General features: G+C 47.8%; 1 protein-coding gene and 1 pseudogene across 1 annotated transcript in view; both read left to right on the top strand.

The window, feature by feature from the left end:
• The first annotated feature begins 2,169 nt into the window (after positions 1–2,169).
• LOC100483484 lies at positions 2,170–12,726 on the top strand (annotated as a pseudogene).
• A 3,501-nt stretch (positions 12,727–16,227) lies between these two features.
• RYBP (RING1 and YY1 binding protein) overlaps positions 16,228–25,083 on the top strand; it is an 89,276-nt gene continuing 80,420 nt past the window's right edge. Inside the window, exons 1-2 of the mRNA XM_034657251.1 lie at positions 16,228–16,244; positions 24,689–25,064. Of these exons, the coding sequence (XP_034513142.1) occupies positions 16,228–16,244; positions 24,689–25,064 (393 nt within the window). The remainder of the gene's footprint in view (positions 16,245–24,688; positions 25,065–25,083) is intronic.

Raw genomic sequence — 25,083 nt, 5'->3', positions numbered from 1 at the left:
GTGGTTGGCAGCCTCTCAGATGGTCCCAGTGATCCCTGTCTCCTAGTATTCTGCTCCCCTTGAGTGTAGACTGGGCTTGTTGACTCACTTCTAATGAATAGAGTACAATAGAAGTGATGGTTATTACTTTCAATATTAGGTTTTTAAAAGATTGTGGCTTCCATCCAAAGAATATATACAAATGGCCAATAGCATATGAAAAGACCCTCAATGCCTCTCCTCAGTAGAGAAATGCAAATCAAAACCACAGTGGGATATCACCTCACAGCCATTAGGATGGCGCCTATAAGAAAAAACAACAGAAAATATCGTGTTGGTTAAAAGATGGTTAAAAGAAAAATTGTGGGTGTACCTGGGTGGCTCAGTCAGTTAAGCATCTGATTTTTGATTTTGATTTCCACTCAGATCGTGATCTCAGGGTCGTGAGATTGAGTCCCACATTGGGCTCTGCACTGGGTGTGGAGCCTGCTTAAGATTCTCTGTCTCCCTCTCCCTCTGGCCCTCTCCTCCCCACCCCTCCCCCCAGGTGCTCTCTCTCTCTCACAGAAAAAATTGTGGCTTCTATTGCAGGCTCTTGTTCTCTCTTGATAACACCCCCTCTGTTGTCCTCCAGCCCATGCTGTCTTTCAGATCCCCAGCTGTCATGTTGGGAGGACACTCAAGCATCCTATGGAGACCCACGAGGTGAAGAGCAGAGGCCTGCCGGTAATACCTTGGTGAACTTGGACGTGAATCTTCTGAAGCCTGCCAGTATGTGAATAAACTTGGAAGTGCATCTTTACCCGCCCCGGTTGAACCATCAGATAAATCATAGCCCTCACAAACAGCTTGCCTGCAGCCTCATGAGAGACTCTGGGGTAGGAGCACTTAGCTGAGCTGCATCTGAATTCTGACACACCTAAGTTGTGACATAATGACAATTCATTGTTTTAAACTGCAGACTTTTGGGGTAATTCTCTATGCAGCAGTAGATAACTAATACACCATCAAATGCAGGGCACTGGCTGCAATCCTGTTTCTCAGTATATAAAACTGTGTGTATATTTTGGTAAGCCAAATAATGGGTCCCCCAAAATGTCCACATCCTAACCCCTGTAATGTGTGACTACAGTATGTCCCATGGCAAAAGGGACTGTAGATGTAATTAACATTACAAATTTTAGGGGCACCTGGGTGGCTCAGTTGGTTAAGTGTCTGACTTTGACTCAGGTCATGTTGTCAGAATCCTGGGATTGAGCCCCACACCGGGCTCCCCACTCAGCAAGAAGTCTGCTTCTCCTTCTTCCTCTGCCCCTACCCCCACCCGCCCCTGTGCTCATGCTCTCTCTCTCTCAAAAAAAACCAAAAACCAAAAAAAAACTTTAAAATGATCCAAGTGGGCCCAATCTAAGAGCATGAACCCTTGAAAGCAGAGAATTTTCTCTGGCCAGAGGTGGGAGAGATCTGGCAGAAGTTGAAGTTGGAGAGAGTCCAAGTGTGGGAGGGACCCCACCACTGACGGAGGGTGGTGGGCAATGTGTAAAGCATGGAAATGAATGTGGGCAGCCTCTAGGGGCAAAGACCAGCACCCAGCTGACAGCCAGCAAGGAAAGAGGGACCTCAACCCCATATCTGTAAGGAGCTGAGTTCAACCAAAACTTGACTGAGCTTGGAAGTGATTGATCCTGAAGTCTCCAAAAAGGAATGCAGCCCTGCTGACACCTTGATGTTGGCCTTGTGAAACCCAGAGCAGAGAAACCAATCCAGCCAACTGGGATTTCGGATCTACGGAGGTGGAATAATAAATCTCTATTACTTTCAGTTACAAAGTTTGGCGTAATTTGTTCTGGCAGCAATAGAAAACACACATACTTATGTGTATATGGTATTTATTGGCTTCTGGTGCCTTCCTACCAGGTAGCATAGCTATGCAAATGGTGCACAGCGCTATTTATCATTTTCCACTTACCCTGCTGAGGCACTCACTCACTATCTTCGTGCTTCCCTGTATTGCATTGTTTTTCAAGGCTCTCTGGGAAAGACACTCCTTTTTTGGGAGCCTGGCGTCTGGCTGGGGCAAGACTGCATGCGTGCTGCTTGTTTCTGAGGCTACTGATCAATACTTACCATTAGGACGACAACTCCATGCATCACTAAACTTTGACCTCAGTGCCCCGGAGCAGTCCCACGATGCCAATTGATGTACAGGCAATATACATATTCCTCAAACGCAATACCCCTTTCATAGACTTCCCTGAATTAAATTTTGGAGGCTTCAGTGATGGCAAAGTAATGTTGCTAGTGTACTGGCAGACACAGGATATTCGGAAAGGATGCTTGGATAAAAGTAATTGTGTTTATGTTTTTCAAAAAGATCTTTTGGATGGACACTGTGTTTGGATTGTTGACTGACTGTTCCTGCCTTCCACGCAATGGGTGGTGTGGGCAGAAAGTGTCCCTTAAGCCCACTAAGTACACACCTAAGAAACCCAAGACCTCAAAACAAGTGGTTGGCTCCCCTTAGAAATCACAAGGTAGGGCTAAAAAGGGCCTAAAATAATGTTAATTGTGCTTTTTTAAAATCCACAACTTTTGGAATTTTATTTCCCCGGAAGTATGTATTTTTCCGGGAATTCTTCATAACAGTCTACCATCGCATACCATCCTGGTGCACTGAGTAAAAGGAGATGATACTCCTGTTTTCCTGGATCTGCTCAAATGAGATCAATTGCCAAACCGTTGTTTGGATTAAAACCAAACGGTTAATTTAATCAGGCTTTCAAGAGGCAGTTAGTTTGATTAAAGGAATCATATCTGAGTGGCCTTTGGCAGCTTCTTATCTCCAGTCAGTGGGTCCTACACATTTAGCTCTTCTGTGGAACCAGGGGACATCCATTGCCTGAGTAAAAAAGGGTTTACCGGAAGACAAGACTCATGAAATCCCATTGAAAAAAAAAAGTATAGTTGAGCCTCATAGGGACTGAAAAGCCATTAGGAACCAAAAAGGCTACTCCCTCCATCTCTTTCTCTCATGTCTTTCTAGAGTTACCTGGCTCCCCATCAGTGCTTTCCTCCGAAATTCACTGCTCACTCACTGGTGTGGCCAAGGCTGAGAATTCTAGCAGCCTTGAGGTTACATCACCTTTGGTATTGGACCCACCACCATGATTAATTTCATCCTGAGGCCGAATTCTAAGCCACTCAATTTTACATTCACAGGAAAGAATTTGATTGGCTTGGTCTGGTCCGGTGCCTAGCTCTGGTCCAGTCAGCTGTCCCCAGCATGAGTCAGGTGTCATAAGGCATGCAGGAAGGGCTGACCCCTCCAGGTGGTGGATAGAGCAGGGAAGAGATTAAAAAATAGATGTCTTCAGAATTTTTTCTGAACTGATAATAGCAGATGCCCCTTTGCCATGTCTTTTCTTACCAATCTGCAAACTTTTTAAGGGTAGAGGATTTTTTTTCATCTTTATCTTCACTACCATAGGCCAATGCCTCATCGACAGATGCTCGATAAGTAAAAAAAAAGAAAAAGTTGATCCTGCCCACTTCCAGTCGTATATACGTGGTTCTTACCATGTTGGCCACTACCCATGTGGGTGCTGAGGCAAGAAGAAAGGGGGTATCACATGGGCTGACCACGCCTAAGTTCTTTCTTCCAGCACTGCTTGGGTTAACAGTAACTATTATGCATTCTCCATTTTCCAAGGGGCAAGCATAATATAAAGTGGTTTATATGTCACTATCCCACTTATGCAGTATGATACCCCTGTGAGAAAATCAGAGTTCAGAGAAGTTAAGTAACTTGCCCGGGGTCACACAGCTCAAAAGAACTGTGGCCAATTCTAAACCGAAATCTATAGCCCCCTCCCCGTCAAAGCCTTGCATTTTCCTCCCACCTCTGTTATGAGGAGTCGGGAAAGAGGCTGAGAGATGAAGCTAAGAGAGAGGTGTTGGCCGGGTCAATGCCAATTTTGCGAACTGAACAAAATTGTTCCGTACTAACAGTTTTTGAAAGCTTTTTGAACATGGCCTTGGGCCTTTCATGGTTCTGAGGTTTTCCAACAACTCCTCTTAATTGAGTCTTTCCAAGCTGAGCTGCAGGATTTAAGTAATTCAACAAGAAAAGAGTCCTCAGATTCCTTCTTTCCCTTTAAGCTGGGTGAGAATGTGTCTCCCAGCTTCCTGCTTTTAAACACTGGAAAACATTCTGGGAATCTGAGACCAGACCTGGGTCAGTGCTGCCATTTTTTATTGTGCTTTGCAGAGCAAGGGCTGAAGTCTAGGCTGCCCTCCCCCTACTACATCTTGTACCCTGACACCAGGTTGTATCGATCAGAGGAAAAGGTGCCATGTTCTAATTCACATCTTGGGGCACCCTATAGGTGCACTGTGGGCTAGGGGAGGGTCAGATGGGTATAACATTGTTTCAGATTCCCTCTGCTGTAAGTTTTGATTATGACTTGTGATAATGCCATTTCTGGATCATAGCTCTAGTGTCTGGCAATAGGAATCCAAATTCTGTTAGTCATTTTCAAGGGAGAGAGGGGTTGACATTAGTGCCTGAAACTGGGTTCCCACCTGTTGATAGGTGGGTGGAGTCTTCTCCCTGCCACTTCTTGCCACTTCTTAGCTGGTCTCCCAACTCTGTACACACAGCCCCTAACCCAAACCACAGGAGACAATCTTAGCACTCTTGGAAACAAAGGGGAAAGAAAGTAGAACTTGGTTAGCAAAAGGACTTGGTCAAGACCCAGTCTAGAGCAGGCCTGTATTAACCCTGAGAAAGGCTGGCTTGCCTTAGGGTTCTCTCTTTCTGAAAAAGCACAACGCCAACCCTTCACCCAACCCCCAGGGCACGATAGGCCTAGCTAAGGGGTTATATGGTATTTATGGCCTCTTTGCTTTTATTTGTGGTACTGTTAAAACGCCTTTCCAACATGCTGCCATGATTTAAATTATGTATATGTGCTCATCCTGAAATATACGCATTTTGGAATGTATTTGGAACAGAAATAGGATTTTAAAGAAACAGAAAGATTGTGGGTTCCAAGAACCCTTTCCTCCTGCCACTACCCTGGGTTCACTCAGTACCTGGAGCTATGTATTCATGGCGGTACCTGGGGAGTCCCCAGGCAGGAAAGCTAGTGGTTATAGATGATCGGCCTAGAGGAGCAGATCTGGGTGGGTCCAGTCTCATCTCAGCCACTCACTAGTTGTATAACCCTAAGCAAATGGCTTAAATGCTCCAAGCCTCCTTTTCCTCATCTATAAAACAGAGATGATATAAGTTTCTTCTCCATGACCTCACTGTGAGGCTCAGTGAAATAATGCCCCGGAATGCTGAGCACAGAGCCGAGAACAGTTAGCCCTGTAAGCGCCAGTTCTCTCATCTTAAGACGTGAACCTAAATTCCAGTTGAGAACACCCGAGTTTCTGTCCTCTTCTGTTGGAGGTCCCCCTTTACTCTATATGAATGCCCTCAAAATATAATCCTAGTCCCCCAAACCTCCCCTGCCACACTGCTCCAGAACTTCCAGAAGAAGTCCTGGTTCCCATGACGTCACCTAGCGTGTGAGCACGCCTTCGCGCGTCGGTCTCCGGGTCCCGCAGGTGCCGGGCAAGCCGGCGAGCTTGTGAACGAGGGTGCGAGGCTGGAGGAATGGGGTCTCCGCTGCGTGTGCTTTAGTTGCAACGTTGTGTGGAAAAATGAAATGCTGAAATCTCAGGACGCTGGTAAAGAGGAAAAGCTCATGGCAGCACGTTTTCCATTCTCACATATAATTGCTTCCGTCTCCGGCGTGTAACAAAACCTCCCAGAGGCTTCTTTTTATCAAAGGCAGCCTAGGGTGTCATCAGCATGTGGGCTGACATGGGGTGAGGCCGTCCTGGGTCGGCTGCTACCAGCTGGGGGACTTCAGGCAAGTCACGGAACCTCCACACACCTCAGTTTTCTCCTCTATACAATGGACATGATAGTAGCATCTATCCAACACACTTGTGTTTGAAGATTGAGAGAATGAACATAAAGTGCCTGGCACCTAGGAAGCCCTCAGTAAGTGTACCTCCTTGCCAGCACCGTCCTCAATTATTACCTACATCTTGAGAGTGCCAAGTATAGAAGATCTGCAGAGCCGTCCGTCTGCCGCCCAAAGTTGGTAGTAGTAAGTGGTAGATATTATTATAATGTCTCCGCTCTGAATATTAACTATAAAAGCTAATAATTCTTTTCAAAACATCCCAAGGGCTTGTCTCAGTCTGGAAGGTTTCTGGTGCGTTCCCCTCACCCTATGAAATGGTTTCCTACAGCAGACACGACCAGTTGTCACCCCAACTGCCAGGGCCCCTTCTTCCTTGTGAACAGAACCCCAATTCTATTCAAGCAGCTATGGGCCTAACCGCAGGGGAAGAGTCGTGATTGGTGCAAGTCACTTATGGCAGTCCCGTTTACCTTCATCTTAATTGGTCTAAGAGAAGGCATGTGATAAGTTGTAAGGAAGGGAATGTCTCCCAATGAAAGGAGAGAGGAGTGTGAGGTGAGCCTCATTTTGGTCCCTGGCATCTTCCTTCCTGCTTTAGGTACCGTCATGTGAGGATGTGATGCTTGGAGCTGCAGCTGCCATTTTGTCACCATGTGGTTACCAGCATGAGAGCGACAGAGCAAAAGATGGAAAGAGTCGAGATTCTTAAAGACATTGCTAAGCTGCCAAGTCGACTGAGGCTGCTTGCCTCCACACTTCTTTTTTGGTATATAATATCTGTTCTTATGAATTGGCCTATTAATCTGGTTTTCTGCTTAATCGATTTACTCCTTTTCTGTTTGCCAAGCCTGCAGAATGTCTGCTATTCAAATTCTCCCCAGATATAAAGACATTCAGTTCCCATTTTCTTCCTCTACATTTGGGTAATCAAGTGTTTTTAAATAAATTCCACGCTCACCATTGTAGTGAAACTGCTCTTGAAAAGGTCACCAATGACCTCTTGATTGACATGTCCAATGGCTTCATCTAATTTCCCATCCTGCTTAACCTCCACTGCGTTGGACAGCTTGATCCCTTTCTTATTCTCCAAGTGAGGCCCTCCCTTGGTGGATATCACTGCTCTTTCTAGGTCTCTGGTCCGTCCTCTGTGGTTCCTTCTTTTTCTGCCCCTCAACTCTGCATGAACCCCGACATTCTGCCCTTTGTCTTCTCATCTCTCACCAGGCACTTGCTCCGAGTGCCTCCTGCACGTCTAAGACTTCGGTTATTACCCGCGGGCTCTTGTGATTCCCATATCCGCATCTCCGGCGCCTGTCTTTCCTCAGCACCGGATCTGCTGTTCTCCCTGTGAACAGGATGTGTCCACTTGGATGTCCCCACAGGACCGTCAGCACCATATTCGTAAACTGAACCATGTCCCCTACAAATTACTTCTCCTCTGTCACACACCTCACCATTCACACTAGCCCTCAGCTAGAAACCTCAGAGTCACCCTAAGCAATGCCTTCTTTCCCAACACCCAATTAATCATCAAGAATAAAAATGTCTCTGTTCTCAGGAGTCTGTTGCAGCTTCCCCACGTTCACTGCCATGGCCTCCAGTCATCGTTTCTGTCTTGCAGAAGTCTCTCACGTGCCTCCAATATCCCTCCCCCGCCCTTCTCCAATCATCTGCATTGCTGTTAGAGTGGATTTTCTAAAAACAAATGGAATCACTTCACTGGATTTAAAATTTTCCAAAGGGGTAGATGTGTGTGAGAGGGAGCGGGGGGGTGGGGTGGGGGCGGGATTGTATTAGCCATCATGCCCTGGAGATCAAGTCCACACTTCATCACATGGCACAGAAGACCTTCTAGTTACTCTGGGAACAGACTGGATTTTGTGTTTTATCTCCTACCAGCTCCCTTCCACCTTCCCCGCCTTCTCCGCTGGAGCTCCTGGGGAGCTTCTCGTTATTTCAAACTCTGATTAGATGCTAGATTCCTATTCCCCAGCATTCTGAACTTCCAGCATCCTCCAGCTCGCAAATCAAACTGCACTTCTTCCCCAAAGCATTCCCTGAGCCTAGGACTAGGCCAGAGTTTCTCGGCCTTGGCACTGCTGACATTTCAGAGTGGATACTTCTCTGCTGGGTAATCCTCGGCTGTAGACTGTCGGAGTCTGTTGTGGGATGGGCATCATAGGACGTTTGGCGGCATCGCTGGCCTCTACCTGCTGGATGCGAGCAGCACCTGCCTCCCCCAGTTTCCACAACCAAAAGTGTGTCCAGATGCTGTGAAATTCTCCCTGGAGGAAAGAATTGCCCCCTCTCCCAGTTGCAAGCCATTGAACTAAACCAGATCCCCTTCTTATCATCCCATAGCCTCCTGTCCTTCTCTGATCATAACACCCATGGCACAGTTTTGAAGTGACTTGTCTGATTGTCTCATCTGTTCCAACAGAATGTTGTCTCCAAGAGGGCATCTCCCAGGGCCCGGCACCCACTAGGCATGTAGTCTAGCTTCATGAAAGTGTCAGCTCCCTGATGGGAGCGAGCTTGTCTGTCCTCCGCATGGTGCTCAGTGTGGTGCTGGCACACATAGGGCCTAATAAACATTTGTCGAATGAAGGAATGATTCAGTCATTCCATTCAAACGCTTCTTTCTCTGTGAAACTTTTATTAGTATCCCAAAGTTAGAGTCGTTTTTTCTCTTAACCCCATAGTATTTTGTGCATGCCCCTGTCACCCAGCACCTACTACGTTGGATATTACAATCACTTTGGTAATACATGTTTGTAGAAATGAAATCATACTCTCTGGGGCGCCTGGGTGGCTCAGTTGGTTAAGGGTCTGACTCTTGATTTTGGCTCAGGTCATGACCTCAGGGTTGTGAGATGGAGCCCGGCATCAGGCTCTGCGCTTAGCACGGAGTCTGCTTAAGATTCTCTCCCTCTTTGGGGCACCTGGGTGGCTTTAGTCGGTTAAGCCTCTGCCTTCAGCTCAGGTCATGATCTCAGGTCCTGGGATCGACCCCCGTGTTGGGCTCCCTGCTCAGCGGGGAGTCTGCTTCTCCCTCTGCCTCTGCCCCCCCCCCATGCTCTTGCTCCTGCTCCTACTTTCTCTCTCAAATAAATAAATAAATCTTTAAAAAAAAAAAACCATGCTCTCTGTATCTTCAGGTTTCTCTCTCTTGAAACAGAAAAACTAGGGCCATTCCTCTGCCCGGGAATGTCACGAGCTACCTTTTCCTTCAACTACTACACCTGCTCTGCCCCTGGCTGCTCTCAGCCACACCCACCACGCACACACTCATCCATCTTCCTTAGCCGACTTCAAAGAGGAGGAACAGCTCAGACCTTCGGGGCATTGAAGACCCAGGTCTGCTTCACAGCCCCATTTTGCCTCTCTCTTCCCTGACTGTGCTCCCAGCAATGGCAATGAGTTCTGAGAGGTCTGCCTAACATATGGGGCTTGCTCGCAGCCTCTCCCAGGGACGGGAGGCAGCACAGCTGCAGCACGCCCCCCACCTGATGACTTGAAATGCAAGAGGCTGCAGTGAACCCCCGGGGAGGAAAGGTGCCGTGATATTCCTGAAGTAAACAAACAGACATTCACGATGGTCTGAAAGGAGAGCAGCCTTCCTTTGAGAGGAGTTCAGTACTCAAAGTAGGGTAGCTTTTGTGCACGGTAGATGGTTAATATGCGTCCTTTAGTCACAAAGGCCTGTGGGGAGAAGATGCAGAAGTTAATATTTATATTTGGCATCCAAGCCTCCGCATAAATAACAGCATCGAGCCCGGTGTTTGGTTTGAGGTCAGCTCCATTTAAACAGCCAGGCCAGGTGCAGACACACATGCTGGACCTTTGAACTCTGCGTGTTGCAATCCAGATGTTCGGCAGAAGTGATGAACTTGGGTCACTGATGGTGAGAGAGTGTGTAGTGCTCTTCTAGCATCTTCCATGGGGAGCCATGGACAGTAGACTTGGCCCTAAGCCCACTTTCCTCGCCAGAGTCAAGAAACAGTAGCAGCTGCAGTTGTTGCTAGGGATAAGAGACCATCCACTGGGGAGTTGAGATAGCCAGGACGGGGTGGGTAGCACGAGGGAGGTCACGAAATTGACCGTGCTTAGCCTCTGCCCACGTCTGAATCACTTGGAGACATTCTGCAACGGGAAAAATATTAAGCTTTTAATGACAGCCCTGACAAACATGATCCGTATGACCAAACTGGTCTCAAAAGCAACGGCTATCGTTTCTTAAAGGAGGATTTGTCAAATGGCACATCGCTCATAGGGTTTTCCTAGTCCCACACCTTGCCTCGAAAACGTGCGCAGAGTGAGGGGTTTGAACTTTCTGAATCTAATGCAAAGCCCATATGTTGTTTGGGTTTTGTTTGTTTTGTTTGTTTGTTTTTATGGTTGCAAAATGTGTTATATAAAAAAGAACCATATAGCAATGAAACGGTAATGTAAACAAAACCCCCCAAAAGCACGTAACATATCTCTAATGAAAGGAAACAACCACCTTCGCTGTATCCGCAAAAAATTTTAAAATGATGAAGAGGGGCCGTTTCATTCACAGATTGTGGAATCCTACTGTTTACCGCTCTCCAAATGAGTATTTTTGAGGCATGAGTGGAAACGGGAGTTTTGCAAACGCAGCGGCTCCTGGCATTGCGAAAACAACGTTGATGCTGGTTGGCGGCCAGGCAGCTTGAATTCTGGTCTTGACTGCTGACCCCCTGCTTCCTGGCTCCCAACCCCAGCACTCCACTCGGAGTGCTCTTGTCAAGGGCACCAGTGACCTTCTAATTGCTAAATCCAAAGGGCATTTTGCAGTCCACTTCGGACCCGACCTCTCTTCAGCAGATGACATAATTGCCCACTCTTTCCTCCTTGAAATCCTCTCGCTCCGTGCCTTCAATGACACCATCGTGTCCTGGTTATTCTCTGGCTTTCCCTTCACTCCTCAGACGCTCTCTAGGCTGTTCTTCACCAGTGGCTACGAGCAACTGCTGTGGGCTGAGGTCACACACTGTGTGGGCATTTTCTTATCAACTCCTCACAGCAGCCCCGGGAGGTGGGACTTACTGGGTCCCTTTTATGGACAAAGAAAGGAAGGCTCTGAGGGATGAAGGGATCTTCACCTTTTTGGTCAATGGCTAATAAGCAGCAGGATCAGACTTCCCATCTAGGTCTGTTGGAATCCAGAGGCAAGTTCTCAACCGTGACACTGCAATTTTTCTTCCTCGGAGAGCCCCTTAAACAGAGGTATTCTCCGGACCTCTGCGTTTGGCTCCTTTTTCTTCTTTCTGCCCTGTCCCCGCAGGGGTTCACCTACAGCTTTCCTCATAGCACCTCTGTGCTATCATCAGCTGAAATCTGTCCTCTGTTCCTCCTCTCCAACTATTTCCAACATATCTCCATTTGCATGGGCCACAGTCACCTGGCAGGGCTGGTGGACGACTGCTCAGCTGCCAATCCCTTCCTGACCATCGGCTGAAGCCCGCGATCACTTAAGGACTGGCCATGTGACCCAGATGGGAGATTTCTGGGAATGTCTAGGAAAAGTTTTCTCTCCCTTAACTTGACACATGAATGATGGTTTCTTTTCTCCTTCTAGATATTGCTGGGCCTTGTAATATTAGAGTCATGACAACCATCTGTAATCATGAAAAATAAGTCAAATCTAACGAGAGAAGAATGGCACCTGGGTCCTTCATGACCTGCCAATGGAATCTTGTCTGGGACGGGGGCTTCCAACTATGTTATAAACAATACATTTCCTTATTGTTTGTATAAGTTTTTGTTTTGTTTTGTTGTTGTTACTTGCAGCCAAAAACTTCCTACATCAAATTCATCATATCTACAGCTCAACTCAATAATGTCCTCCTCCAAACAGCCTCCCCTCCTATAAGTCTAGCTCTGTTAATACCGCCATGGTTGACTCATGAACCCATGTCAGAAACCTGGGCATCATCCTTGACTCCTCCTTGTGCCTCACTCCCAAGGTCCACTCATGAGTTAAGTCCAGGAGATTTATTGGCGGCTGAGGGCCACTGTGGGGTTGAGCTCTGTCAACCGTTCTCCTCTGCCTGTGGAGCCCAGCTCAGGCAGCGCTGGGGGCCCGGCTATTGTGGCTCCCCAGCAGCCAGGCCGTGCGGGCCAACGGCCCAGATCGTGCACGAGGGACCAAGGTGTTTGGGCCGCCGTGGCCGAGCTGCGCCCCGGCACCATGGTGGCCGTCCCCAGCGACACACTGTATGGCCTGACCTGCTCGGCCAGCTGGGCACTGTGTACTGCCTCCAGGGCTGCAGCCACTCCAAGCTGCCGGCCTTCTGCCTGAGCTGCGTGGCTGACGTCTTCAGGTACTGCCACGTGAGAGTACCCGCGGGGCTCCTGAAAGACTTACTACCAAGACCAGTGACCCTGGTATTGGAACACTCCCAGGAGCTCAGTAAGGACCTGAACCTCTTTCCTTCTCTTACAGGCATCTGGATTCCTGACCCTGCCTTCAAGCAGGACTTGGCTCAGGTGTTTGGGGCACCATTTGCTCTCATAAGTGCCAACCTCAGCTCTCAGGCCAGTTCTCAGAATGTCTTTGAATTCCAGAACCTCTGGCCTCAACTATCCCTGGTTATTGATGGGGGACCAACAGAGGATGGCCAGGGTCCTGAGTATCACCTGGGCTCAACTACGGCTGACTTGTCTGTATCTGGAAAGTTTGGCATCATTCATCCTCCAAAAGAAGTATGGGCTGCTCCCCTCACAGGGATCCTGCTTGTGAATCCCGGTGGAAGGGAGGACCCAAGGACGGATGCTGGCCACTATGTGTCTGTCCACTGGTGACTGGCAAGAGCTCGTTTACAGAGGCCACTGGGGCTACAACATCACTAGTCTGACTTTTTAAGGCAACGTGTCTTTCTGAACACTGTAGACCATGCCCCAAGCTGGGGTTTAGTCTCACCCCTGGTGGGGGAGGTCTTACATATTATCTATAATTTCATATATCAGCCAAAAACTAACTAGAGACTATTTGAGAACATTCCTAGGATGCCCTTATTCTTTTTTTCTTTTTTAAGATTTTATTTATTTATCAGAAAGAGAGAGGGAGGGAGAGAGAGTGCACAAGTGGAGGGGAGCGGCAGGGAGAGGGACAAGCAGACTCCCAGCTGATCGATCGGGGCTCGATCACAGATCCTGAGCGGAAGGCAGATGCTTAACCAACTGAGCCATCCAGGTGCCCTGGCCTTGTTCAAATAAATTTCTTTTTAAAAAATATGTTTGAAAAATAATGTAAAGAACAGTCTCGGAGCTGAGTCAGAGCCTCCTCTCTGATGGGTAGTGGCATTTAAGGTCCACATCAGCAAGGGCACCAGCTGGTGCTGTTTAAAAGTCTCCAGTGACTGAAGGCACGTGTTTGTGCACCTGAAGCTGGAACCAGGTTTGGACAAAGACTGTTGAGCCCCAGGCCCAATACTGTTTCTTCTGACTGGGGAGGCTGGTGGTATAGTGTGTTTTAATGCCCGGTGGAGAGACTCATCAGTTTGGACTAATGGTGGGAAGTGAGGTCATTTGGAAGGGGTGGGAGCAGGGACGTCCAAATTTCAAAATACTGGGGGGCACCTGGGTGGCTCAGTTGGCTAAGCATCCAACTCTGGGTTTCAGCTGAGGTCATGATCTCGGGGTAGTGAGATCGAGCTCTCCATCGGGCTCTGCACTGAGCATGAAGCCTGCTTCAGATTCTTTCTCTCCTCCCTCTGCCCCTCCCCTGCTTGCACTCTCTCTCTCAAAAAAAAAAAAAATTGGAAAACAAATCTCTATTATTTTTCTCAAAAAGGGGGGGGGGAGCGCCTGGGTGGCTGTCGGTTCAGCGTCTGCCCCTGCCTCGGGTCCTTGGATCCAGCCCCGCAAGAGCTCCTTGCTCAGCAGGGAGTCTGCTCTGCTTCTCTCTCTCCCTCTGCCTGCCGCTCCCCCTGCTTGTGCTCTCTCTCTTTCTGTCAAACAAATAAATAAAGATCTTTTAAAAAATGAGAAAAATAAAAAAGCCCAAGAGATTCTGCTGCTGAAGATCTCTTATTCTTTCCATTAACCCTCTCCTTGTTCTTTTCAGTTCTTTGCCATTTTTACTGTCCTGCACTCTCTCATTTTGAGAGGTCACCACCATCTATATTGCTCCCAAAGAGATTTTAAAAACTTGGTGCTAATCCTCCAGCTTCCTTGATTACAATGCGTCGATAGCCTATGCCTATCTTCAAGGTAAACTCCGGCCAATGCGCACAGTGTGTAAGCTGCATCAAGACTGGGCTTTCCTCTCTGGACTGTCACCTCCACTGCTCCACATCAGCTTCGTTCTAACACCCTGATTTCCTTGTGGTCCATGAGCCACTGCCCCTTAGTGTCACTGCATATGCGGTTCCCTGGGCCTGGGGTGCCTCCCTCTCTGAGGCCGCCGTGGACAATCCTAGGGGGCCAGCACATTCTCATGCCCCTTGGTTTGCCGCTCCTACAGCATAGCAGGCATACGCTTCATTCTCTCCCCTCTCGAGTTGTATTTTGAGCCCCCTCCCAAGTCAGTCTCCATCACTGTGGTGCTTCCCCTCTCCCCAGTGGTGAATCTTAAGTTCCAGACTCTCTAGTGTTGCAGTGTTAAGGGAGGTGCCTGCCTGGTCTTGGGGCATCTGTGCATCACACGTTGCCATAAAGACATCCCTGGTTTCCACTTCATGGCCCCTTCAAGTTCGGGCGTCACGTAGGCAATGCTCACACCATGCTGGGTCCCTAGAATTTCTGCCAGGCGGCCTTGGCTTTGTCTGCTGGGATACTGCCGCCATTGCACCTGCCCTGCAGTCTTGCGGCCTTCCCAGGGTCCCCTTCGTGGACAGACCCTCCTGCTCTCTGGCCCTCTGCTCTCTCCCCCTAATTAACTCCTTGTCTTCTCTCCCCCTCGCAGCACCTGTGAAGAGTTTTCTTGTCTGGAGATAGCAACCCCTCCACTTCCTTCTTTGGGACATTTACTTATCCCCCTGCCTGCCCTGGGTTGCCCCCGGGGAATTTTGAGAGTTTAGAATTATGGAACACGAGAGGCAGAGGCTGACAGGCCTTTTTTCCTTCTACTCTGTCCGATTTCTTCCTTAAGACGGAGAGCTCAGGCCCAATAAACTGCTTGGGAAAGAAGGAAGATACTGGGAGGCAAGAGAACCCTGATGATTACGATCACCTGGCCACCACGGTCCTCACCACCCTGGAAATGATCTGCACGTGTACCTGTTTCTTCCAGACCGTGTGCTCCCGAAGCCAAGGCCTGCCATGTCTTTTATCCCGCTGTTGTCAGCTTCTGGTATCAGGCCCATAGTGGGTGTCTTGTAAATAGCTACTGAAGCTGAGAATGAAAGAGGGGAGTGGACTTGAGAGTCAAGGACTCCTGAGTGAACCCTGCCAGCTGCCTGCCTCATTATGTGGCCCCGGGGCGAGTTACTTCACTTCTCTGTCCATGGGCAGTAGCAACAGGGGGGATACGACACATAAAGGGGGTGGGGGACCCCATACTCCTCAAAGGTCTCTGGTTTCTACATTCCCCTCTTCCTAGCCTTCCCAGATTCTGGTTCCATGATACGCTCTTCCCTTACCCTTTAGTTGGCCCAAACCTCTCTATCCCACGCCTCCCCCTGCAAGTTCATTTTGTGTGTACATGGATTTTTGCTCCTGCTCTTTCACGCTGGGTCTCTTCCCTTCCTCCAGTGAATGAGTTTCCGGATTCTTGAGTTCCAGGGATTCCGTTTGTGATGAAATACAAAGAACTTGGAATTTTGGTTCTGTGCCCTAGCTCTGGGATGTTGGACAAGTGTCTGAGTGTCAGTCTCCGCACCTGGACCACGGGAATGATGATAACTAACTCAACTAGATCCTTTGGGACAAGGGCTTGGGAGCCCAGGCTGCCTGGATTCGAATCCTAGCCCTGCTGCTTTACAATTGTGCAGCCAGGGCAAGCGACTACTTTGTCTTAGTTTCCTTAGTCATAAAAGGAGCACCATCACAGAACCCACCTCACGGGGTTTTTGTTAGCATTCATTTCATGAAAACACCTAACGCTTTCAGACCACACCTGAGTAAACACTCCATATTGGTTGGTTATCCCTACCCCATGGGTGGCCTCTCTTTAGCCACTCACCAACTCATGACATGTGTACTATTCGTGTGCTTGGGCTGCTAGGACCAAACACCACAGACTGGGTGACTTAGACGACAGAAATTTGTTGTCTCTCGTCATGGAGGCTGGACGTCCGAGATGACGGTGTCGGCGGGGTTGGTTTCTCCTGAGGCCTCTCCCTGACTTGCAGACAGCCTCCCAGTCACTGGGTCCTCACATGGCCTTTCCTCTCTGTGTACACGTCCCTCCTGTCTCCTCCTGTCTTATAAGGAAACCAGTCACATTGGACTAGGTCCCACTGTAAGGGCCTCGCTTTAACTTAATCACTGCTTTCAAGGCCCTGTCTCCAAATACAGTCACTTTCTGAGGTGCTGGGGCTCAGGGCTTACTATATGAATTTGAGGAAGAACACAATTCAGTTCATGACAGTGAATAAACAGACCCCGACATTAGATGTCCTGTGGGTGAGCCTCTTCCTTAATCTAATTCCTAAGGTGTCCCAGGATGTTTGGGCTCCGCGGATGCTGTTTGTGGTATAGGAGAACCTGCCGTCAGAAAAGCAGGTTTTGAAACTCGGGTTTCAAACCTGCTCGTGGGTCTATGGCCTTAGGCAAGTCATAAACCCGCCTGAGCCTCGGCTGTGCACATCTTCATCCTAAGGAGAGGGGTGACGTAACTCTCCCCGAGGGGGGCAGCGAGGATCAGGGCAGCCAGGTGTGTGAGAGCCCTCTGTGATCTCCATGCCCCGGCGGTTTTTCCCTTGAACTAAAAGGACACAAGTAAATGGATTGTCTTGGCTCTCCTTTCTACCCTCAAAATTCTGTGACTCTGATTCTAAAGGTAGAAAGTATCAAGGTATCAAGGACAAGCTGCTAGGGAAGCAGTTTCTGGATCCAAGGCATCAACAGCTATTGTTGAATCAATGAAGGAAATCACACCATCATAGGGAACCCCTGCTCTGCATATTCCTAAGGCCCCAAGTGGAGCCATGCCAAAGTGCGTCATTCATTCCCCGGGTTCTGGCACGCCTGTCTTGTCCGACTCGGCAAGAACTCACTGTAATGTGGGCCCACAAACTAGGTGTACCAGGGCCAGAAAACCTCTCCGTCTTTAAGAGGACTCTGGGATCTTCTGTCAGAAAGGACCGCTTGAACTTCCATGTCTGCTCACCTTCCCTCCCAAACTGGCTGGTTGTTTGCCAATGAAAGCTGCGCTTTCACGAACAGCACGGTGAAGAGAGAAATTAAGAGGTGGAGCTGGGGGGCCCCTGGGGGGCTCAGTCAGTTAAGTGTCTGACTCTTGGTTTCAGGCTCAGGACATGATCTCGCCATCTTGGGATCCAGCTCCGTGTTGGGCTCTGTGCTCAGTGCAGAGTCGCTTCGCATTCTTTCTCCCTCTCCCTCCCACTCCCACTCTCTCTCTCTTCCTCTCTCAAATAAATAAATACATAAAACTTAAAAAAAAAAAAAGAGAGAGAGGTGGAGCTGGGAAATCAGGTGCTGAGTTTGAACTCAAACCCTGTCCCGGACTCCAGGCAAATCACTTCCCTGACTCTGATCCTTCCTCTGTCAAGTAGGGCGGTAATAATAGTTCTTACCTCACTGGGTCATTTGGGGTTTCAATGGGGTCATAGATGTAAAAGTGCTTCATTCATTCCACAAATAACTTCTGAGTCCCTACTATGTGGAGGAACATTTTCTACACTGTTCTAGGCACTAGGGATACAGAAACAAAGCAAAATCATTGTCCTGATAGATAGAAATTAGATTATAGCACGAGAGTCAGACAAAAATAAATAATACATTGTGCAATGCTAGACATAATAACGATAGAAAGAAAAATAAAGCAAGATAAGGGGAAAACTGACCAGGGGCTATGGTGTGTATGATATCTCAGTCAGGAAGTTCCTCTCTGAAGAGGGGACATTTAGCAGACATCTGGACAATGAGAGAAATGGAGCCATGGTCATACGTGGGGGAGAACAGATAGAAAGGCCCGAAGAGGTGGTTGGGCTTGGCGGGAAACCACAAGAGGCCAGTGTGCCTGGAGCTGGGTTGGAAGTCGATGAAGTCAGAAGCCTTGAAGGCCAGGGTCAAGATTCTGCATTTTAATTAAAGTGTCAAGAGCAGTCATTAGAGGATTTTGAGCAGGGGATTGCCTTTGTCGTGGACATCCCTCTGACCACCGTGTGGAAAAGAGACTTTAAAGAGTTGTGGTTATCACAAAGCTGATGGACACATACTTCCTGCTCTCCACCTCTTGGGCATATGGTGGGCCGCACATCCTGTCACTGAGTGGGCCCAGGAGCTGTGACCAGTGAGCAGAAGTCAGGAGTGTCACTTACAGGCCAAGCCGTTCATTAGTTGCCGGCGCTAGTCTCTCCAGAACTCCTCACCCCCTCTCTCTGTGACCAGCAGTGCTCAAGTGGAAGCTGCTTCATCAGCCTGGGGTGTAGGGGAGGAGTATGGGACAGAGCTGCAGCTTGCCTGCAGCGGGCATGCCGCTTCTGGGCATAACCTAGCACATCCGGACAGGTGGAGGGAGCAAGAGGAGAGGGAGGGAGGCCATTTAGGCGGCTGAAAGGTGATCCTAGCTTGGACCGGAGTGATAGCAATAGACATAATGAGACGTGGTCCGATTCAGGATGTGTGTGAAGGTCAAGTGCAGAAGATTTGCTAATGGGCTGGATGAAGGGTATAGGGTTAAGAGAGGAGTCAAGGATGATTCTAAGAATGAGGGTCTAATTGTGTGAGTTACTAAGAAAAACACTCAGGAACGCACAGGATCTCCCACAGTGCTGGCACACAGCTAAACTACAAAATGCGAGCTCTTGTGGTTAATATTAACACTGGGGCAGGCAGTATGGAATGTAGAGGCTGGAGGACTTTTCCATTCTAGGATGGCAGAATGATCAAAAGTCAGATTTACTAAAATAATTTATATATAATAAAACTCTTCTGGTGTATAGGTCTGGGTTTTGACAAGTGCATTTTGTCTTGTAACCACCCCCACAATCAGGATGTAAATGACTTCCATCTTCTCCCCAAACCCCCTTTTGCTGCTCCTCTGTTTGGTCAAACCCTCCTTCCACCCCAACCCCTGGCAACCACTGATCTAGACGTTGCCCATCCCTATAGTTTTGCCTTTTCCAGAATGTCATATAAATAGAATCACACAGTATGTCACCTTTGAGATCGGCTTCTGTCCCTCAGGATAATGTATTTGAGATTCATCTGTGTTGCATATGTCCGTAGTTTGTTCCTTTTTCTTGCTGAGTAGTATTCCGTGGTAGGGATGGACCCACTCTTTGTTTTTCATTCACCAGCTGAAGGGCATTTGGGTTGCTTCCAGATTTTGGTGATATGAATAAGGCTGCTATAAATATCTGAGTACAGGTTTTTGTGTGAACATATGTCTTTATTTCTTTTAGTAACTTTCTAGAAGTGGGATTGCTGGCTCATATGGTAAGTGTATGTTTAACTTTATAAGAAACTGCCAAACCATTTTCCCAGAGGAACTGTACCATATTGGACTCCCACTGGCATTGTGAGGGTCGCTGAACTTCCTCCCCAGCACTGGGGATTGTCAGGATTTTTTGATTTAAGCCATTCTAATGTGCAGTGGTATCTAATTGTGCTTTTAATTTGCATTTTCCTAATGAATAATGATGCTGAGTGTCTTTTCATGTGTTTATTAGCCATTCACATATCCTTCTCAGCAAAATGTCCATTCAGATCTTTTGCTCATGTTTTCATTAGGTTGCCTATCTTTTAGCATGTAGTAAAAGTTCTATATATATTTTGGATATGATTCCTTTATCAGATATGGACTTTGCAAATATTTTCTCCCAGTCTTTGACTTGTCTTTTCATTTTCTTAACAGTGTCTTTCTAAAAGAGCAGTTTTTAATTTTGATAAGGTCTGAACTATCAACTTTTTCTTCTATGGATCATGTTTTTTGTATCACGTCTAAGAAATCTTTGTCTACGCAGGGGCACAAAGGTTTTCTCCTGCATTTTCTTCTGGAAGTTTTATAGTTACAGGTTTTACACACAGGTCTATGATCTATTTGGAATTAATTTTTATAAATGGCATGAGGTCTAACCCAGGACGATTTTGACTGGTGATATTTCCTACTGTGCCGGAAGCGGATCAATAAAACTTCACAGCTCTGATAAGCACGTGCACAGGTGACACAGGGTGGTTGCAAAATCTGGTTAAGGTTCAAACACAGATGGTCAGGGAAGCTCCACCTCTCTCTGACTCCAGGCTGCTTCTCCAGACGTTAATCCCATCCTCAGTATTGCTCCGCAGATGTCCCCAGTGATACCGGCACAAGCCCCAGTCTTTCTGTAAAGTGAGCTAGGTTCTCCGCAGTTCCTAAAACACTCCACGTAGTTAGTTGCTTCGAGAAACAATGTTTTCTCCTAAACCACTGAAGGAACATTCAGTGCAAAGCAGGGCATTAAATCTTAGCAATTAGGGTCAGAATCTTAACCTTCCTAGTTTCTGGCCTGCTTAAGGGCTTTTAGTCACCAAATCATACTGTTTTCTTCTTCCTCTTCTCCTCAGTAACACTCCCACTGAAAGTTTCATTAAAATCATTTAGATTTTGGTATGCCTAAGATATCAAGAATGAAATTGGTGAGGAGAGAAGGTTAGAAAGTCAACATGAGGGCACCTGGCTGGCTCAGTCAGTAAAGCGTGGGCTTTTGATCCCAGGGGTTGTGGGTCTGAGCCCCACACTGGGTGTAGAGATTACTTAAAAAAAAAAAACAAGTCAACATAGAATCATCACCATGTGATGTGGCCAGTTGAGAACATTTTAAGAAAGACAACTAACGTCTACTACTGCCTTTATTTAAAAAGGCATTTATTACACCAAGAATGATAAAGCAGAAAAAGCAAGAGTGTTTGAAGGGGTCTGGCACTATTTCTATAAGAGTATTATGCCTTCAACTCAAGATATGAATATCAAATTCTTTTTTTGCACTGGTCTAGTGCACGAATCTGATGTTCTTACTCAATGACAAGCAAGAACATCTTGAAAGCCAAGAAGTTAATAAACCTAGAAATCTGGGGGGGGGGGGGAGGAGGNGGAGGTGAGGGGGCATTAAATTATCTAATCTTCCAAGAAAAGAAAAAAGTTGGAAGGACATGATCTCATTATAAAAAATACTCTTTCCCGAGAATCAATTGTTGGCAATTTACTTGGATGTAGGAAAGTATGCATACATTTACCATTAGTTTTCTTATCTCCTCTCACTGCAGACTAGTGAAAACCTCACACCGAATTGCAGTTTGGGACTCAGATCAGAAGGTGAAACATGGGTGGGGTGGCTTAAACCATGAGGCATTTGGAGAAAGGCTTTTTTTCTCTCACTTGTTTATAATAGCTTTACTGGGTATTCCTAAAGTTCGAAGTCCTACTCTTGGTGAGTATGTAGGTTTTTTGTCTAGGAGTAGCACTTGCAAATTTAAAGGCAGGAGGCATCAGAGTTGATAACATTCCAGACCCTTCTTTGGCAGGGATCAGTAATTTTTTTAAAAAAGATTTTATTTATTCATTTGACAGAGATAGAGACAGCCAGCGAGAGAGGGAACACAAGCAGGGGGAGTGGGAGAGGAAGAAGCAGGCCTCCAGCGGAGGAGCCTGGTGTGGGGCTCGATCCCAGAACACCGGGATCACGCCCTGAGCTGAAGGCAGACGCTTAACAACTGAGCCACCCAGGCACCCCTGGCAGGGATCAGTAATTTTTGCTTCTTTCTTGAGCAAAGGAAGGGGAGCCCACTGGAGCTCCTGTCCTGCTCTATCAGGACAATTTAAAGGTCCTTCACTACCTCTCCCTCGAGGGGTCTGCTTTCTCCCGGAGTCTCATTTATTAAGGCAGACCACAGTCTCAGGTAGACAAATATTCTTGATCAACTCATCAGTGGCTTTCATGGCACTCAGGATAAAGACCCCACTCCTTCAATGCATGCTTACAAGGCACTCTACGGGGCACTTACGCAGAAGAGTGGGAGGGAAAAACAACAACAAGAGAAAAAAATCCTTGCTGTTATGGAACTTATATTCTGCTCGGCAAAGATCTGCTGAGCAAGATAAGTAACCTAACTACACATTATGTAGATGGTGATAAGTGCTAAGGAGAAGAAAGTAAAGTAGTCAAGGGGGGAAAAAGTAAAGTAGCTGAGGGGGACAGAAGTAGTTAAAGTATCGGGTTATGGGCTGGTGTGTGATATGTCTAGATACGGTGCCCAGGAAAAACCTCACAGAGAATGTGACTTTTGAACAAAGACCTGAAGGAAGTGAGGCAGCTAAGAATGTGGTTATCTAGGGAAAGAGCATTCCTGGTAGACAGAACAGCAGGTGCAAAGGCCCCGAGATGGGAGCATGAGTGTTCCAGGAACAGCAAAAGAAGCCAGTGTGACTGAAGTACAGTGAATGATGGGAAGAGAGGCAGAAGGTGGTCTTTCAATCTGTCTTGTGTATCTGTGGAATCATTTGCATCAGACACGTCTTGGGAAGTGCTTCTAACCAGCATCTACTCTAAAGAACATGGACTACAAATAATTTTTAAAGCAGTAGAACCGTTCCTTCAAATGAAACTTGAAATGGAAGTTCAAAATAGGAAAAAGAAAAGCAGGGGAGGGGCTGTCAAATCCCATTCCTCCCTACACCCCACAGTGGTTCAAGGCAATGCCATGGAGGAAGATTTGTTTCCCACACAGCTCAGGTGCCAATCACCACTCTAGAATGATAGTCTGATGTTCTGCCTAGAGCCAGGACATTTTATAGCACACTGCTCCAGAAGTAGCCTTGTCTGTCCCTAAAGGAGACTTTCAGTAGATACTTACCTTCAACAAAGGAACGGAATTAGAGCCTCTACCGTTACAACCACATGGTGATATGTGGGTCTGATATGTTCCTAGAAATTAGTTCTCTATTCTGCAACTTCTTTTTTCTTAAAAACATTTTTAAAAACTTTTTTTTGAAAAGGTGAAATAGGTCAAAGAATAAAAAAAAATGCACTAAGAAAGTCCATCTCTTAGGGATAACTGTATTACCTTGTATTTGCAATGGAATTCCACATACTCGAGTAAATAAAAAGGAACTACTGATAATAGGCAACAAGATGGAAGAATATTACAAATATTATGTTGAGCAGACACATGAATGTATACCATATGACCCATGTATATGACACTCAAACAGGCAAAACTAATCTTTGGTAACAGAAGTTGGAATAGACGTTACCTGTGGGGAGGGGAGTTACTCGCTGGGAGGATGAAAATTTCTGTATCTTAATCTGTATGGTGGATACAAAGGTGCAGTAGATATCTATACAAAATCATGGAGCTGAAAAATGATTTGTGCATTTTATTCCATGTACATAATTCAGTCCATCTCCTTTCCACTCTCTGTTGCTCCCAGCTACCCAGTTCCCCTACCCAGAGGCCACTCCTCCAGGGATTTCTTAATGCCCCTTTTCTTTCAGTACCTTCATACCAGGGGTGGAGTCCTGGGAGGAAGCCAGGCAGACACCAGAGGCAAATGCGGTGGGCACTGGGCCATGGCTTGTGTGCATGCCCCTTGGCTTACTCTGGCCCCTTTGGCCCTCTGCCTCCCTCCTCTTCCTCCTTTTCTCCCTCCCTTCCTTAGAAGGCAAGGGGCGAAGCCAGGGAGTCCTGGGAGGTTGCTGACCCTTGCTAAATAATGCCGTCCCTCCTGGCTCTCCAGGGTGTGCCTGCCTGCAAAGGACAGCATGTGCTGATCAAGCTTATCTTTGACACATTCATTCCCTCCCTCTTTTATTCTCTCCCTTCTGTTCGCTGGAAAGATCCTAGGACTTCCTGCTCCTTGGGCATTCAGTCTCAGTGAGCTTCCCCTGTCTCGTGCCTTGGTATGTTTCCCTTCCATGGGGCAGTCCTGATAACCCACTCTGTGTTTGCATATAAACGTATCTCAGTAGAGGCTGCAGGCCTGTCTTATCTTCCCTCCACACCGCTATGCCCACCTCCCAACTTCTAGCATCCTTCTTTGACCAATTCCCTACCCCCACCCAGAGCTTCCGCCCAGCCAAGCCTTTTATCTTATCATCTAGGGTCCTGACTCCCTGAGGGCAGGGGCCTGAGTCACGTTCAAGTCAATTTGACAAGCATTCTTGAAGCTGGACAGAAAGTAAAGGGTACTACCTGTTCCTCGCCTTCAAGAATCTTCTAAAGTGGGGGAAATGGTGCTCAAGCCAGACCCAGTTATAATAGTTCTTAACCCAACACTTTGTATTGGTCCTTCCTCAGTGCCAGCCACTGACTTGCGTGCTTTTCGTGTATGACATCTCTGAATTTTCCAAACAACCCACCCTAGGAGGAGGGTTGTAGCCTCATCTTGCAGTTGAAGAAGCTGAGGCATAAGGTTAGACTGCTGGCATGTGGCCGCCAGGATTTGAACAGCACTTCCCTAGGGAAACGCCCTATTTAGGCTCTGGCGGGGGGAGGGGGTGGTGGGTCTCAAGCGGTAGTTGGTGTCCCGAGTGTCCGGGCTTTGGGGAACCTTTAGTTGTGCCACACCCTTTCATCACAGTTCTCTCCTGCATCAGGGGCCTGGGAGGGGGCTTAGGACTGGAGTGTCGGCAGGAGGCCAGGACTTCAGGAGAGGTAGATACAAAGCTCCGCGTGGCAGAGGAGCAGAGGGGAGCGGGGGAACCCGGGCCAAAAGAGAGGCCCTGCCGGCTCCCGGGGTACTACAAGCCTCGAGGCGTTGCAAACGGCGCGGCAGTTGCAAGCCCCAGTGGCGCGCGCAAACTGCGCGGAACTACTTTCCCGGGGGCGGCTTCGGGGTCCGGATCCCCGCGACAGCCCCTAAAGGCGAGCGCGCGGATGCGGACCCCACTGCCGCTTCCCGGGCGCGGCCACGTGCGCCCCGCCGGGATCGCACGCTCCGCCGCGCCGGGCCGCCGGGCCACCGGCAAGCACGCGCGCCCCCAGCGCGCAC

The sequence above is a fragment of the Ailuropoda melanoleuca genome, chromosome 4 (genome assembly GCF_002007445.2).
Source record: "Ailuropoda melanoleuca isolate Jingjing chromosome 4, ASM200744v2, whole genome shotgun sequence".
NCBI classification, from domain to species: domain Eukaryota; kingdom Metazoa; phylum Chordata; class Mammalia; order Carnivora; family Ursidae; genus Ailuropoda; species Ailuropoda melanoleuca.
Note: the sequence above shows the minus strand (reverse complement) of the source record. Positions and strands in the feature narration are given on the sequence as shown.